Below are 12271 nucleotides of genomic sequence, written 5' to 3' on the forward strand. Positions count from 1 at the left end.
CTCTCTTTGTCTTAGCCCAGGCCACTTTACACCTTATTAAGGTAGAATGGCTCAGGCTGCCAGAGGCTGACCAATCAGGAAAGGGCACTACAGGGCTGAATTTGGTAACTTTCAGAATAAATTCTAAAACTCTTTCCTTGTGCTAGTTATATTAAGTGCAACATAACATTGGCAAGTTGTTGGGTTTATTATACCATTTAATTTCGTACCAGCCTTGCTATATTTAGCTCATCTCTATTGGAAATAAGATTTTGGGGGTCATTACGACCCGGCGGTTGGAGATAATATGGCGATAAGTACTGCCAACAGGTGGGCGGTACTTACCGCCATATTATGACATCAGCGGGTTTGCTGAAGCCAACCCACCAATGTACCACTCCGACCGCCATGGCGGTATCAGCCGCTAGGCTGGAGATATCTGTCCCGGCACCTGTCACTGTTCCGCCTGCGGGATTACGACCCCACCTACCGCCATGGTTTTCGGGACTTACTTAACACCACAAAAATCATGGCAGTAGGCACTATCAGTGACAGGGTATTCCTTCCCTGACACTGATAGGGGTCTCTCCCCACCCCCCCTAGTTAGCCCCCACCCCCTACCACTCCAAAGCACCCCTACATTCACGCCCTCCTTCACACACACACGCATACACACACATCCATTCCCACATGCATCCAAGCATCCATACATCCATACATCCATTCACACACATCCGTACACACTTTCATACATACACGCAGCCATGCATTCACAGAACACAACATACACGCACTCACACCTCCATATGTGCACACACACATTCAACACGCAACACACACCAGCATCCAAGCACACACAAACATTCACACACACCCCCACAAACAAAACACCTTCCACCCCCCCTCCCCAGTCGGAGAGCCGACTTACCTGTGTTCATGGGGTCCTCCGGCAGGAGTTGGTACGGGGCGCTGCAGTAGCGCCCGCCAGAGGAACACCACCAGGCAGTATTATTTCTCATAATACAACTGGCGGCTGTATACTGGCGTGGCGCTGCTGGTGGCAGTGGTGCCACCTTACCGCATCCGCCGACATGGCCACATCTGGATTTCCACCATTCTTCCAATGGAAGTCCAGCTGTGGTCATAATACGGCAGACAGCTGGTAGCTGCAGCGACGGTCTTTTGGCGGCCGTCACCACGGCAGTAGGCAGTTTTTACTGCCAGTATCAAAATGAGAGCCATTATTATTTTTAAATAAAGTCTCCTCATGTTAGCCTATAGAGCCCATTGACTACAATGGGGAAAAACACATGTGGTTGTTTTCCCCTCACCAGGGCTTATACAACATCTTTTATTAAGACCTTGCTAATATTTACACGGCACCCATCTTTTGGGGTACCTAGGGCAGACCTTAGGGGTGACATATGTAAAAATAAGGAAATAAGGTAGTTTGAGACTGTGGAAGTACTTTTAATTCCAAAGTCGAATTTGGGTTAATTTTACCTTAAAATTAGCCAGCAATGCAGGGCTGACTTTATAATGACACCCAGGACCGCAGCAGTGCACCCAAGGGTGCACTATCTACACTGGGGTCCCTAAACCTACATGCACAACCATATACTAGGGACGTATAGGTAGGTTTTTGGAACCAATCATAATTATGCCTAATTTTCACATACCACTTTACCCAGAGCACTGGCCCTTGGACTGCTTAGAAGTGCCCAGGGCACAGTCAGAGTCAGAAAACACCAATATCAGCTAAAAATGGGGGCTAAAAGTGAGGGGGTTTCTGCAATCATCTGCCCAGTTTTCCAACACATCTGTTCCATCAGACAGTCATTCCTCTATTGGTCAGAAAGATTCATGAATACCCCACAGAGTTGTAACTTATGATCTCATTTAGTCGCAAGAAACCAATCCCCTTTATTTGATTAGCTTATCCTCATATACATGTGAAACTTCATATGGATCCCATTTAGGATATGTGTGGAGTAAATAATGTAATTTCTGTTACACTACAAGTTTCTGCCCGTCTCTTAATTAAGAGAAATGGCAGGATAAAAAACACTAGCTTCACATTGTTTTTATTTGATTTGGCAAGGGTACAGGCTTGGCCTCACCAACGGACACCAGAAATTTCACAAAGTTGGGGTCTGTAACTTTTTTCAGACAGTTAATTATTATATACAGATAGCATTTAATTCAACAGTGAGGTTCCATACAAAATGGCCTGTTCTACTTAAAGAAAGATCTGACAGTTGTAGATTAGAAAAAGTGTCTTCTGTGCTTGGCCACATTCTAAATGTATCTGTGTGAAAAGTAACCAAGGTTACTGTGGGGCATGTGGGGCTAGGCCCATAGTTGTGATGCTCAAAGCAAACATTCAGTAAGGAAAACATGGAGGGGCCACTTTTACAGCTACAAATAAATAGTCTGCCAGATCCATGCTGGTTAATGGTCTGAGTCCTGCTGCCGAGAGCTGCCCTTAAGCTCATGAGAGTCATGGGAGATAATGCTCATTTTTTACCCCAAAAAACTTTAACATAACACATTTCTGTCTTTTATCCCACAGGATTTGCCTTGATGCTGGCATATACACAAACCACCAGTAAGTATTCATCTTAACTTTCCCTCAGATGTAAAGCTTGTTATGTTTGACAGCAATGAATGTAAATGTGGCAGCAAGAGCAACAGCTGTATTAGCATTACTGCAGACATCACCACTGTATTAAGATCACGTCTGGTAAATAACTGTAACAATCACTTGTATTATTTCTGCTCATTTTCTCATCTTATCTCTAGTGGACTCTCACTGGCGCAACAAATTCTGACAATTGTGAAAGGTGTGACATTAACATTATCACTCCAGGCAGTAATTGCCACTAACTTTTAAAAGTAGAAGACAGAAAATATATCTGTGATTTTTTTTCACTGTGCCCAATTCTATTTGAAAAGAAGTGAGTAAGAGAGAAATATAGAAAGATTTGTAAGCCTTGGATTCTGTCAAATTGATATGACACTCAGAGGATAATGTAGCAAGGAGAGAAATCTTTTTTCTCCTCATTATTTCTTATTTGCATTGTTTTTGTGCATAAAGGTATGTCTTCATGCAAAGAAAATGTCTGCCCATATCTACACAGGCTCCCTTGCAGCATGTTACAAGGGAGTCCGCATTGGCGCTAGGCAGAGGGCACTCCACCACCACTAGGAGGGAGCAAATGTGCACCAACATCTGAGTATGTATGGAGAATGTTTGCTCTCTCCAGTTCACTTAGTGCAGTTCCATTCCTGATGCCCTGCGTTCCATGAAACAATAGTAAATATGCCCTGTGTGTCTAAGTTACACGTGTTGATTTGGTAGTTTGCTTTATAATTCGAGAATTGCATTGACTCTAAGAACATATTGTATCAGCAAATGGCTCAGAAGCATCTGTACACAACCTTCCATAACAGTTTATGTTATGTTGCATCGATTTGTATAGCACACTAATCATCCAAGAGTATCCAGGCCCTTGCGCAGGTGTGTAGGTGTGTGGCTCCCAAGGTACTTATGCAAAGAGCCAGGTCTTCAGCTTCTTGCAGAACTCAACAAGTGAGGAGGAGGCTCTGAAGTGTTGAGGGAGGTCGCTCCATGTCTTGGATGTGTGTAGAAGATTGAGCGACCTCCCATTTTGTTTTTGCTGATGTGGGGAATGTGTGTGAGTGAGGCTGAGTGTAGGTGTATGGTGAGTTGACAAAAATATATGCAGCTGTTCAGGTATTCTGGTCATGTGTTGTGTAGGATTTTGTATGTGTGTGTGAGAGGTTTGAATTGTCTGCACTTGTGAATGGGGAGCCAGTGAAGCTTCTTGAATGGGGAGCCAGTGAAGCTCCTTGAGGTGCGATGAGATGTGGGTGCAGTATGGGAGATCAAGTATGACACTTGCACCAGTCGTTTCAATGGTTTTGATGATCTGGAGTCCATGTAGAAGTTGTTTGGAGATTTCGGCATAGACTGCGCTGCGGTAGTCCAGTCTGCTGGTGATGAGTGCTTGTGTGATGGTCTATCTCCTGTTCGAAGGCAACTGTTTGAAGAGTTTTAGCAGCGTGTGTAGGATGGGGAAGCAGGAGGTGCACTCTGAGTTGGCTGGAGCCATCATGATTCCTAGATGTTTATGGGTGTGGGTGTTGGTCCTTGCTCCAATGGCTAGGATAAAATCCCTTGGGGAGGTCTAGTTGCCAATGATCAGTTTGTCCATCTTGTCAGAGGAGTTGGCTGCAGTTGGTTAGCATCCAGTCTGCTACCATGATCATGCAGACAGTCAAGGTGGTCCTGGTGTTGGTTATATTGTCTGTCAGGGAGAGGATGAGGTGGGTGTCATTGACACAGGAGATGGCAGTGGTGTCTTGCAATTGGATGATATTGACAAGTTGTTTCATGTATATGTTAAAAAAGGTGGGGCTCAGGGACGATCCCTGTGAAATTCAGCATATCAATGTCTTGGTCTCTGATGTAAATAGAGGTTGAGTAGGATATGGGTGACTGTTTCTCATGGTTCCAGGATGATTCAAATGTCATCTGTGGCCCCATGGGGGATGATTTGGTGATGTGCTTCTTTCTGAATCCTGATTGAGTGATGTATAGAAGATGCTGAAGTTTGAGGTGGATTGTGAGTTGCTTGTTGATGGCCTTTTCAATCAATTTGACTGGATAAGGTGTCAGGGAGATTGTTCGGACGTTGCTCAGTTGACTCTGGCTGGCTGTGGGATTCTTTCAGAAAGGGGGATGTTGATCATTTGGAAAAGTGGAAGATGTGATGGAGGTGTTGATGATGTGGGTCATGGTGGTGCTGATCTTTTCTATCTTCCAGGTGAAAGTTGAGGTCACCAAGGAGAATCTATGCTTTAGAGTCAATGGTGAACAGTAAAGATGGATTGTGGTCCGGGTGGTCAGTAGGTGAAGGTTCTCTTCACGGTGCAGTTTTCAGAGATTTGTAGCTTAAAGTGCAGGTGTTACATAAATGGAATGGCTTAATCTGTGGATGCTGTGCATTTGATGGATTTCTTGTACATATTAGCGAGTTCTGCTCCTGTCTTCTGAAGGCGGTCCTGTCAAGCGATCTTTTAGTCCATTGAAACTGCAGTGGCGATGTCAAGAACCAATGAAGGGTTGATCCAAGCCCATGTGATAGAGAGGATGTTGAGTGCATTACTACTCAGCAGGTCCAATATTTCAGTTGTGAGTTTGCTGAGTGATTGTGTGTTGAGAAGCATGCATGTGAGTGGGTCTTGATGTGCGGGTTTGCTGTGGTATGTGTTGTAGAGTCAGGGTATAGGCATTGTTAGTGCTTGTGTATTGGGAGGGGTTGTTGAAGGCATTGTTATTATTTGTGTGGGTAGTATGGGGGGTGGTTACTAGAGAACCATCAGAGGGTGCAGGTGAAACCTCCTATCATGGTGTGAGGTGCAGCACAATAGCAGTTTAGGAAACACAGTGTCCTTGGTCTAGCGTCTTAAAGACTGTTTAAGAGAATCACTGGGCAATGACTGAATCAGCACCAATAATGGTTTTGCCAGGAAAACCAGTAATATCACTTCCTGTATAGATGGATGATGGGAAATTCAGTGACGTCACTTCCTATGCAGGTGGATGATGGTAGATTCAGTGATATCACTTCCTGTGCTGGTAGGTGATGATTTTAGAGTTCATGTCAATCCAGGTCAACAAGTGTCAATTCATGTTAAACAAATCTTTTCACATGAATCAATTTCACCACATTGAAATGTGTTTTATCCACCCCTATACATTTCTAGAAACATTTAGCAGCAGTTATTCCCTTCATTGTTTATGCAATATGATCTGCTTTCTGGAAAAAATAGAAAACAGAAATCAAATAAAGTGATAAATAATCCTCTGGCATTAAATCCCTGATATGAATTCAAAATATAATAAATAGAGTTGAAGGCCTTAAAAGTCATCACTTTACTGGAAAGCTTGAACTTCAAAATTGTATACAACTGAAGTTCAAACATAATATAACAAGTGAATAAACACTAATTTGCAATGGTGTCATATTTTCAACAAGGGGCTAGAAGATATGACCATAAGAGAAGGTAAGATAGTATTTCCAAGGAGTTGAATTTCCCTCCTAAACTGAAAACCTGGCAGTGAATTAGTGTTATGTCTTTGGATCATTCAATTGTTTTGAAAACTACTGGGATATCCTATCGATAAATCATATTCTTCATATTTTGTATCTGATTGCACTTCCCTTACATGTTTTTTCCTTTGCAATGGAGTTCATATCCTATGAATGAAGGCCTGGTCCTGAAACCTAGACAATGTTCTTTAATATTTACAAAACAAACAGTTTATTGATTTTATGACACATATAACAACCACATAATCATGTAACATATCAATCTACAATTTGATTGGCCACCCATTCCTACAATCGAAGAGCAAGTTAACATTTGGGAAGGAGTTACCCCCACAGGGATGCAACATCCTGAGGTGTTAGGTGGTGTAGCAGAAAGGAGAAGTAAGAAATATGCCGCATTAGGTCCCATAAAAGCTTGTGTAACTTCTGGGACAAGTTACTAGTGAGGGCAATGGGAATGTTTGCGGAGTAATACAGGAGGCAAAGGAGCATCACCATTTTGGAAACGCCTAGGCTGCCTATCACCCAAAAGGGAAGTTATCACCAGAATGTCTCCTGTGGTCCAAGCGATGATAACACCACAATCAAATTACCCTGGTCCTGAACAGTATGGTACATGCAAATACCCAAGTATTCGAAGGAGATAGGCTCAAAATGGACTGGACTCTCTCCCAGATCCAGGGTCACGAGCCCTGCACTAGGTACCAGATGAAAGATTTGTTCCAACTCACGTGGAGCCCTGAGGCTATCCCAAACCCTGCAAAGAAACTAGTTATGGGGAGTGTTGAGACAACAGGTCTTTTAGGTAAAACAAGACAGCTTGATGTAGAGTTTAACGCAGTGGCTACTCCATCACAAGGATGATGGATATCCTGTCCACCGAAATATAAATGTATATATTTTTTGGCGATGGGATATCCATCCCCCTTGTAATGGAATAACCCCTCTGCCAAACTCCAAATAAGGCTCATAGTCAGTGTAAAAGTATATTGCATGAATTCCATTGGGGGAGGTATACCCCACTCTCTGCCACCATGAGTTCCATTGGCAATGCAAATATATATGAAGGGAATAAGCAGCCTTTCTTGTATCCCTGCTAAAAGATCTGGCCTCGGAGAGGCAACCCCCCATAGCAAACACAGACTGTGTATGCGGATTAATCTAACAATGTGTGCCAAAGCCAAATTTTGACAGCATGCAAAACAGGTAATCCAACCTTAGGGTGTCAAATACGTTTTTTTCTTTAGCACCAGGATAGTGGCACATGCACGTCTCCCCTGGACAGCCTCCATGATGCAGTAAAAGTGGCACGGAAGCACTTGTCACTTGTTAGATTCAATTAGCCAGGATCTTGCTGAGGATTACATAATCCATATTTAGCATAGCAATGGTGAAATACGAGGCACAGTCGGTGGGATCCTTCCCAGGTTTTAAGAGAGTGGCAAAGCTTTACGAAGCATTTCCAGGAGTCATATGGTCTCCGATGGCAATTCATACAGCTTAGCCAATTTAGGAGCTAGCTAGCTTGCAAATGTTTTGTAAAATTTGTCCAAGAGGCTCTCAGTCTCAGGAGATTCACAGCTGCTAGCTCTGTTATAGCCGTTTTTAGACGTGGCATCATTGGCGTGGTCTCCCATAACTTTTTGCCTCTGCTTCCCAGGTTGTTTCTGTATGATGGAGTCTGTTTTTGCTGTTTTTGTTACTCTGGACACTTTACCACTGCTGACTAGTGCTAAAGTGCAAGTGCTCCCTATGTGAAATTACAGATGTAATTGGCTTTTCCATGATTGGCGTATTTGATTTACTAGTAAGTCCCTAGTAAAGTGCACTAGAGGTGCCCAGGGCCTGTAAGTCAAATGCTACTATTGGGCCTGCAGCACTGAGTATGCCACCCACATAAGTAGCCCTGTAATCATGGCTCAGACCTGCCACTGCAGTCCTTGTATGTAGTTTTAAACTGTCAATTCAGCTTGACAAGTGTATCCACTTGCCAGGCCTAAACCTTCCCTTTTAATACATGTAAGGCACTCCTTACACCCCTGTAAGGTAGGCCTAAGTAGCCCCATGGACACGTAGCAGTGTATGTTAAAGGTAGGGCATGTAGGGCATGTACTTGTGTGGTTTTACATGTCCTAACAGTGAAATATTGCCAAGTTCGTTTTTCACTGTTGTAAGGCCTATCTCTCTCAGAGGTTAACATGGGGGCTGCCTTTAAATATCCTTAAAGTGCACTTTCCCTTTGAGAGTGGATAGAAATATGGAGTTTTGTGTCTCTGAACTCACAATTTAAAAATACATATATTAGTGAAGTTGATGTTTAGATTGTTAGTTTGAAAATGCCACTTTTAGAAAGTAGGCATTTTCTTGCTCAAACCATTCTGTGACTCTGTCTGTGGATTCCCTACCTGGGACAAACCGAGTTGGGATGTTTGAGAATCTCCTCTACACAGTGAGACAAAGGGAGCTAGGGTGTAGCCTGCATATCCTGATAAACCATCTGGGATGGAGTGGAGGGAAGAGTGGTCACTTACACCTGAATGGACTGTGCCTGCCCTCACACAATGCAGTCTCCAACACCCTGTTGTGTGTCTGGGGCCTGGCCTGGGCAAGGCAGGATCCTGTAAACAACAGAGGCTTTCCTTTGAGTTTGCCTAGTTCAAAGGCAGAAAGGGATATAAGTAGTGGACCAAAACCCAAGACTTTAGATCACTTCTGGATTCCAGAGGAACCTCTGCCAAGAGGAAGAGCTGAAGAGCTGAGGGGAAGTGCTGCCACTGCATGTGACTGTGCTTTGTTGGGCTTTCCTGCAGTTGCTGCTTCTGCCTGTGAAAGGGGACAAAGACTGGACTTTGTTGTGCATTCCAGCTTGACAAGAATCTCCAAGGGCTTAGACTGAGCCTGCCCCCTGTTCTGAAATCCCAGGGCCATCAAAGACCTCCTCTATCAGCACCTGGACTCTCTGCTGAGACTCCTGCCCTGCCAACTGGTGCCCCATTCAGTCCTTGGGCCCTTGAGAGGTGAAGTTGGCAGAACAAGGACTGAAATCCACGCAGAGAACACGGTGTGGGGGAAGTTTTCAACACAACACCTGCAATGCAGCTGAAAAATGACGTGCCACCCGCTTTGCGGCAAAGATCAACACTCCACCTGCATCTCAACTGGGAGTTTGACACATCGCTGCTGGAGAAACGATGCAACACCCGCTTGCTGCTACTGATAATGATGCAAACCCCATGCATCGTGGTTTTCCAACACCATGCAACCGGATTTCTCACACATCATCGCCAGGCGTCAAAGTCATAGTAAATGTGCACGGATCGGATGTCTCCTCTCTAGAAATCGATGCATCACTATCTTGCATGGGAGAAAAACAACGCATTTACAACCCGGCTGGAGATAAAAATGATACACGGCCTCACTTGCAAGTAACTAAACAACGCATCACTGGCTTTTCCAATGCACGCTCACCAGTGCCGCTTTATTTTTGACACAAACCTTGCACTTTGTGTAAAATCAACGTTTCCATTGTTTTCTATGGACTAAAACTCTTTTGAAAATTCATATCTTGATTTGTGGATGTTTGATTTTTGTCGTTTAGGTCTTGTTTGATTTTAATAAACATTGCCTATTGTTCTAAACTGGTGTGGTGTCCATTTTGTAGTGTTTCACTGTATTACTGTGTTTAGTGGTACAAATACTTTACACATTGCTTCTGAGTTAAGCCTTTCTGCTCGTGCCAAGCTACCAAGGGGGTGAGTGGGGGTTAACCAGATGTGTTTCTCCTTTGCCCTGATGAGAGTGAGGGTCCTTGCTTGGGCTGGGGGTAACCTGACTGGCAACCAAAGACCCCATTTCTAACAGCCTTCTTCTTCACCGTTCTCCAGGGAGGCTCAATGGAGAGTGGCTGTTGCTAGGAAGGCAAGCATTATGCCCAAATGGCCCCCAGTGAGGGGGAAATAGAGAGCCATGCTGTAGGTGACAAGGACTTTATATACATCCTGTTGTAAATGGAAAAACATACCATCCAGTCTCAGAAAAGACACTGGCTGAAGCTATTTAAGTTACCTATTGGCTAGCAATGCTAAAAGGCGGTCAGACTTATCGTCTTCCAGATATATGCTGGCTGTGTAGGAGGCATAATCCAAGCAGCAAATCTGCTCTATCAATTGAACCCCGCGCATCGATGATCTGGGCCACTGAGGACCAGTGCGATGGGGCCTCAGCCGCTATTCTCTCTTCTGCTATGTACTCTTATTTGGCAGTCTAGTTCTCAGAGTATCATTGTTCATAACCCTGAGACTGTGGGAATGCGAATGCCTCAAACAACTACCTTGAAGGCCTCCCATTCAATAGTAGGCAAAGTCATTGAGCCATCACTGTGCTCAAAGTGTTCAAGAATTTTGTCTGATAGGGTGTTCCTAAATGGTGGGTCCTCAAGAGTGCAAGCCTACAGGTACCAAGTGGCAATAGGCGAAGGGGTTTGGCCCCAGCCCAGGCTCACTATCGAAGGATTATGATTGGACAGTTCACTAGCGAGGTAGTCAGGAGAGAAAATGTAAGGGCAATGTGGAGATGAGCAGACTATCCTATCCAGGCATGCATACACGTTGTGTACTGGGGAGTAGTAGGAATAAAGGTTGATCCCAGGGTTGTGTTGGTACCAGGCTTCTATCAAGGACATTTTCGTAGCCATGTCACCATGATCTAAGTGTTACACTGCATGGTTATTGCGGGGTGGAGGATGTGAGCAATCTAGGGACAGGTCCATTCCACAATTAAAGTCTCCTCCCAGCAACCAGGGGATACGTGTCTGTTTAGCAAGGTGAGATGACAGTTGATGTGGGAACTTTGATTGGTCTGAACTGGGGGTATAGAGTTTGCCTATAAAGCTAGGTGAGCCATCTAATCTGATTTCAAGGAAGACACACTGGTGGTCATTACAACCCTGCCGGTCGGTATTAAAGCGGCAGTAAGACCGGCAACAGGCCGGCGGTAAAAAAAATGGAATTACGACCGTGGCGGAAACCTCCAACATAGACAGCCACTTTAAAACTCTTACCGCCACGGCGGTACAAAAAAACACAGCGGCGGTCACCGCCAACAGACAGGCGGAAGACAATGTTCCGCCCACAGGATTACAACCTACCAATCTGCCACCTTTTCCGGGGCGGATTCACTGCAAACAAAAACACGGCAGAAACAGGACTTCGAAAGGAAAACGCTCACCTCTACACACCCCACGAGGAACCAGGACACCATGGAACCCGAGCTGCACATCCTGCCAGCCCTCACCTTCTTGCTCCTCTACCAGGAGCACGAATGCCGGCGGCGACGACAACGGTGAGTACTGCACCTACGACACTGGGGAGGGAAAAAACAGGGACACACACATGCAACACCCCCATCCTCACCCACTACAACACACACACTAATATATATTTATACAGTATAGTTACACCCCCAAGCCCCCCAGAAGAATGCAAATACAAAAGGAAATTAGTGTAACCATTGTAATATATTAAAATCAAGTACGCAAAAATATATATATACACCATAAACAAAATATACACCTAGCTTAGTAGTCCAGGTAGTGCTCCAATGAAGTCCGTGGAACACTGGGCCCATTCAAGATCCCCGACCATGACGGAGAGAACACTGCAGGGGCATCAGAGAGCAAGAAAACAGGCACCTCAGGGGGAAGAGAAAGGGTGGGCACCTCAGCCGGTTGAGTGCACAACGCCAAATCCACAAGGGGGCCAAATGCCCACTGTTCAATCCTGGGGAGTGCAAAGCCACAGTCTCTCAAGTCTCTACAGTGGGTGGGTTGCCCAATGTTCAATCCTGGGGAGTGCAAAGCCACAGTCTCTCAAGTCTCTACCGGTGGGTGGGTTGCCCACTGTTTAATCCTGGGGAGTGCAAAGCCACAGTCTCTCAAGTCTCCCAAGTGGGTGGTTTGCCCACTGTTCACTCCTGGGGAGTGCAAAGCCACAGTCTTTCAAGTTGATGTCTTTCTACACTGGTTCTGGAGGGGGCCTTGTGCCCAGAGTGCTTCACCCTGCCAAGGACAGAGGTAGTGGATGTCTTTCTCCACTTGTTCTGGAGGGGTCCTTGTGCCCAGAGTGCTTCATCCTGCCAAGGACAGAGGTAGAGGA

The 12271-nt window shown here is 45.0% G+C and overlaps 1 protein-coding gene across 1 annotated transcript in view; it reads left to right on the plus strand.

Moving 5' to 3' along the window:
* LOC138247419 (inducible metalloproteinase inhibitor protein-like) overlaps positions 1-12271 on the plus strand; it is an 89086-nt gene that overhangs the window by 45529 nt on the left and 31286 nt on the right. Inside the window, exon 3 of the mRNA XM_069202053.1 lies at positions 2552-2587. Coding sequence (XP_069058154.1) covers positions 2552-2587 — 36 coding nt within the window. The remainder of the gene's footprint in view (positions 1-2551; positions 2588-12271) is intronic.

The sequence above is a fragment of the Pleurodeles waltl genome, chromosome 7 (assembly GCF_031143425.1).
Source record: "Pleurodeles waltl isolate 20211129_DDA chromosome 7, aPleWal1.hap1.20221129, whole genome shotgun sequence".
In the NCBI taxonomy this organism is placed as follows: Eukaryota; Metazoa; Chordata; class Amphibia; order Caudata; family Salamandridae; genus Pleurodeles; species Pleurodeles waltl.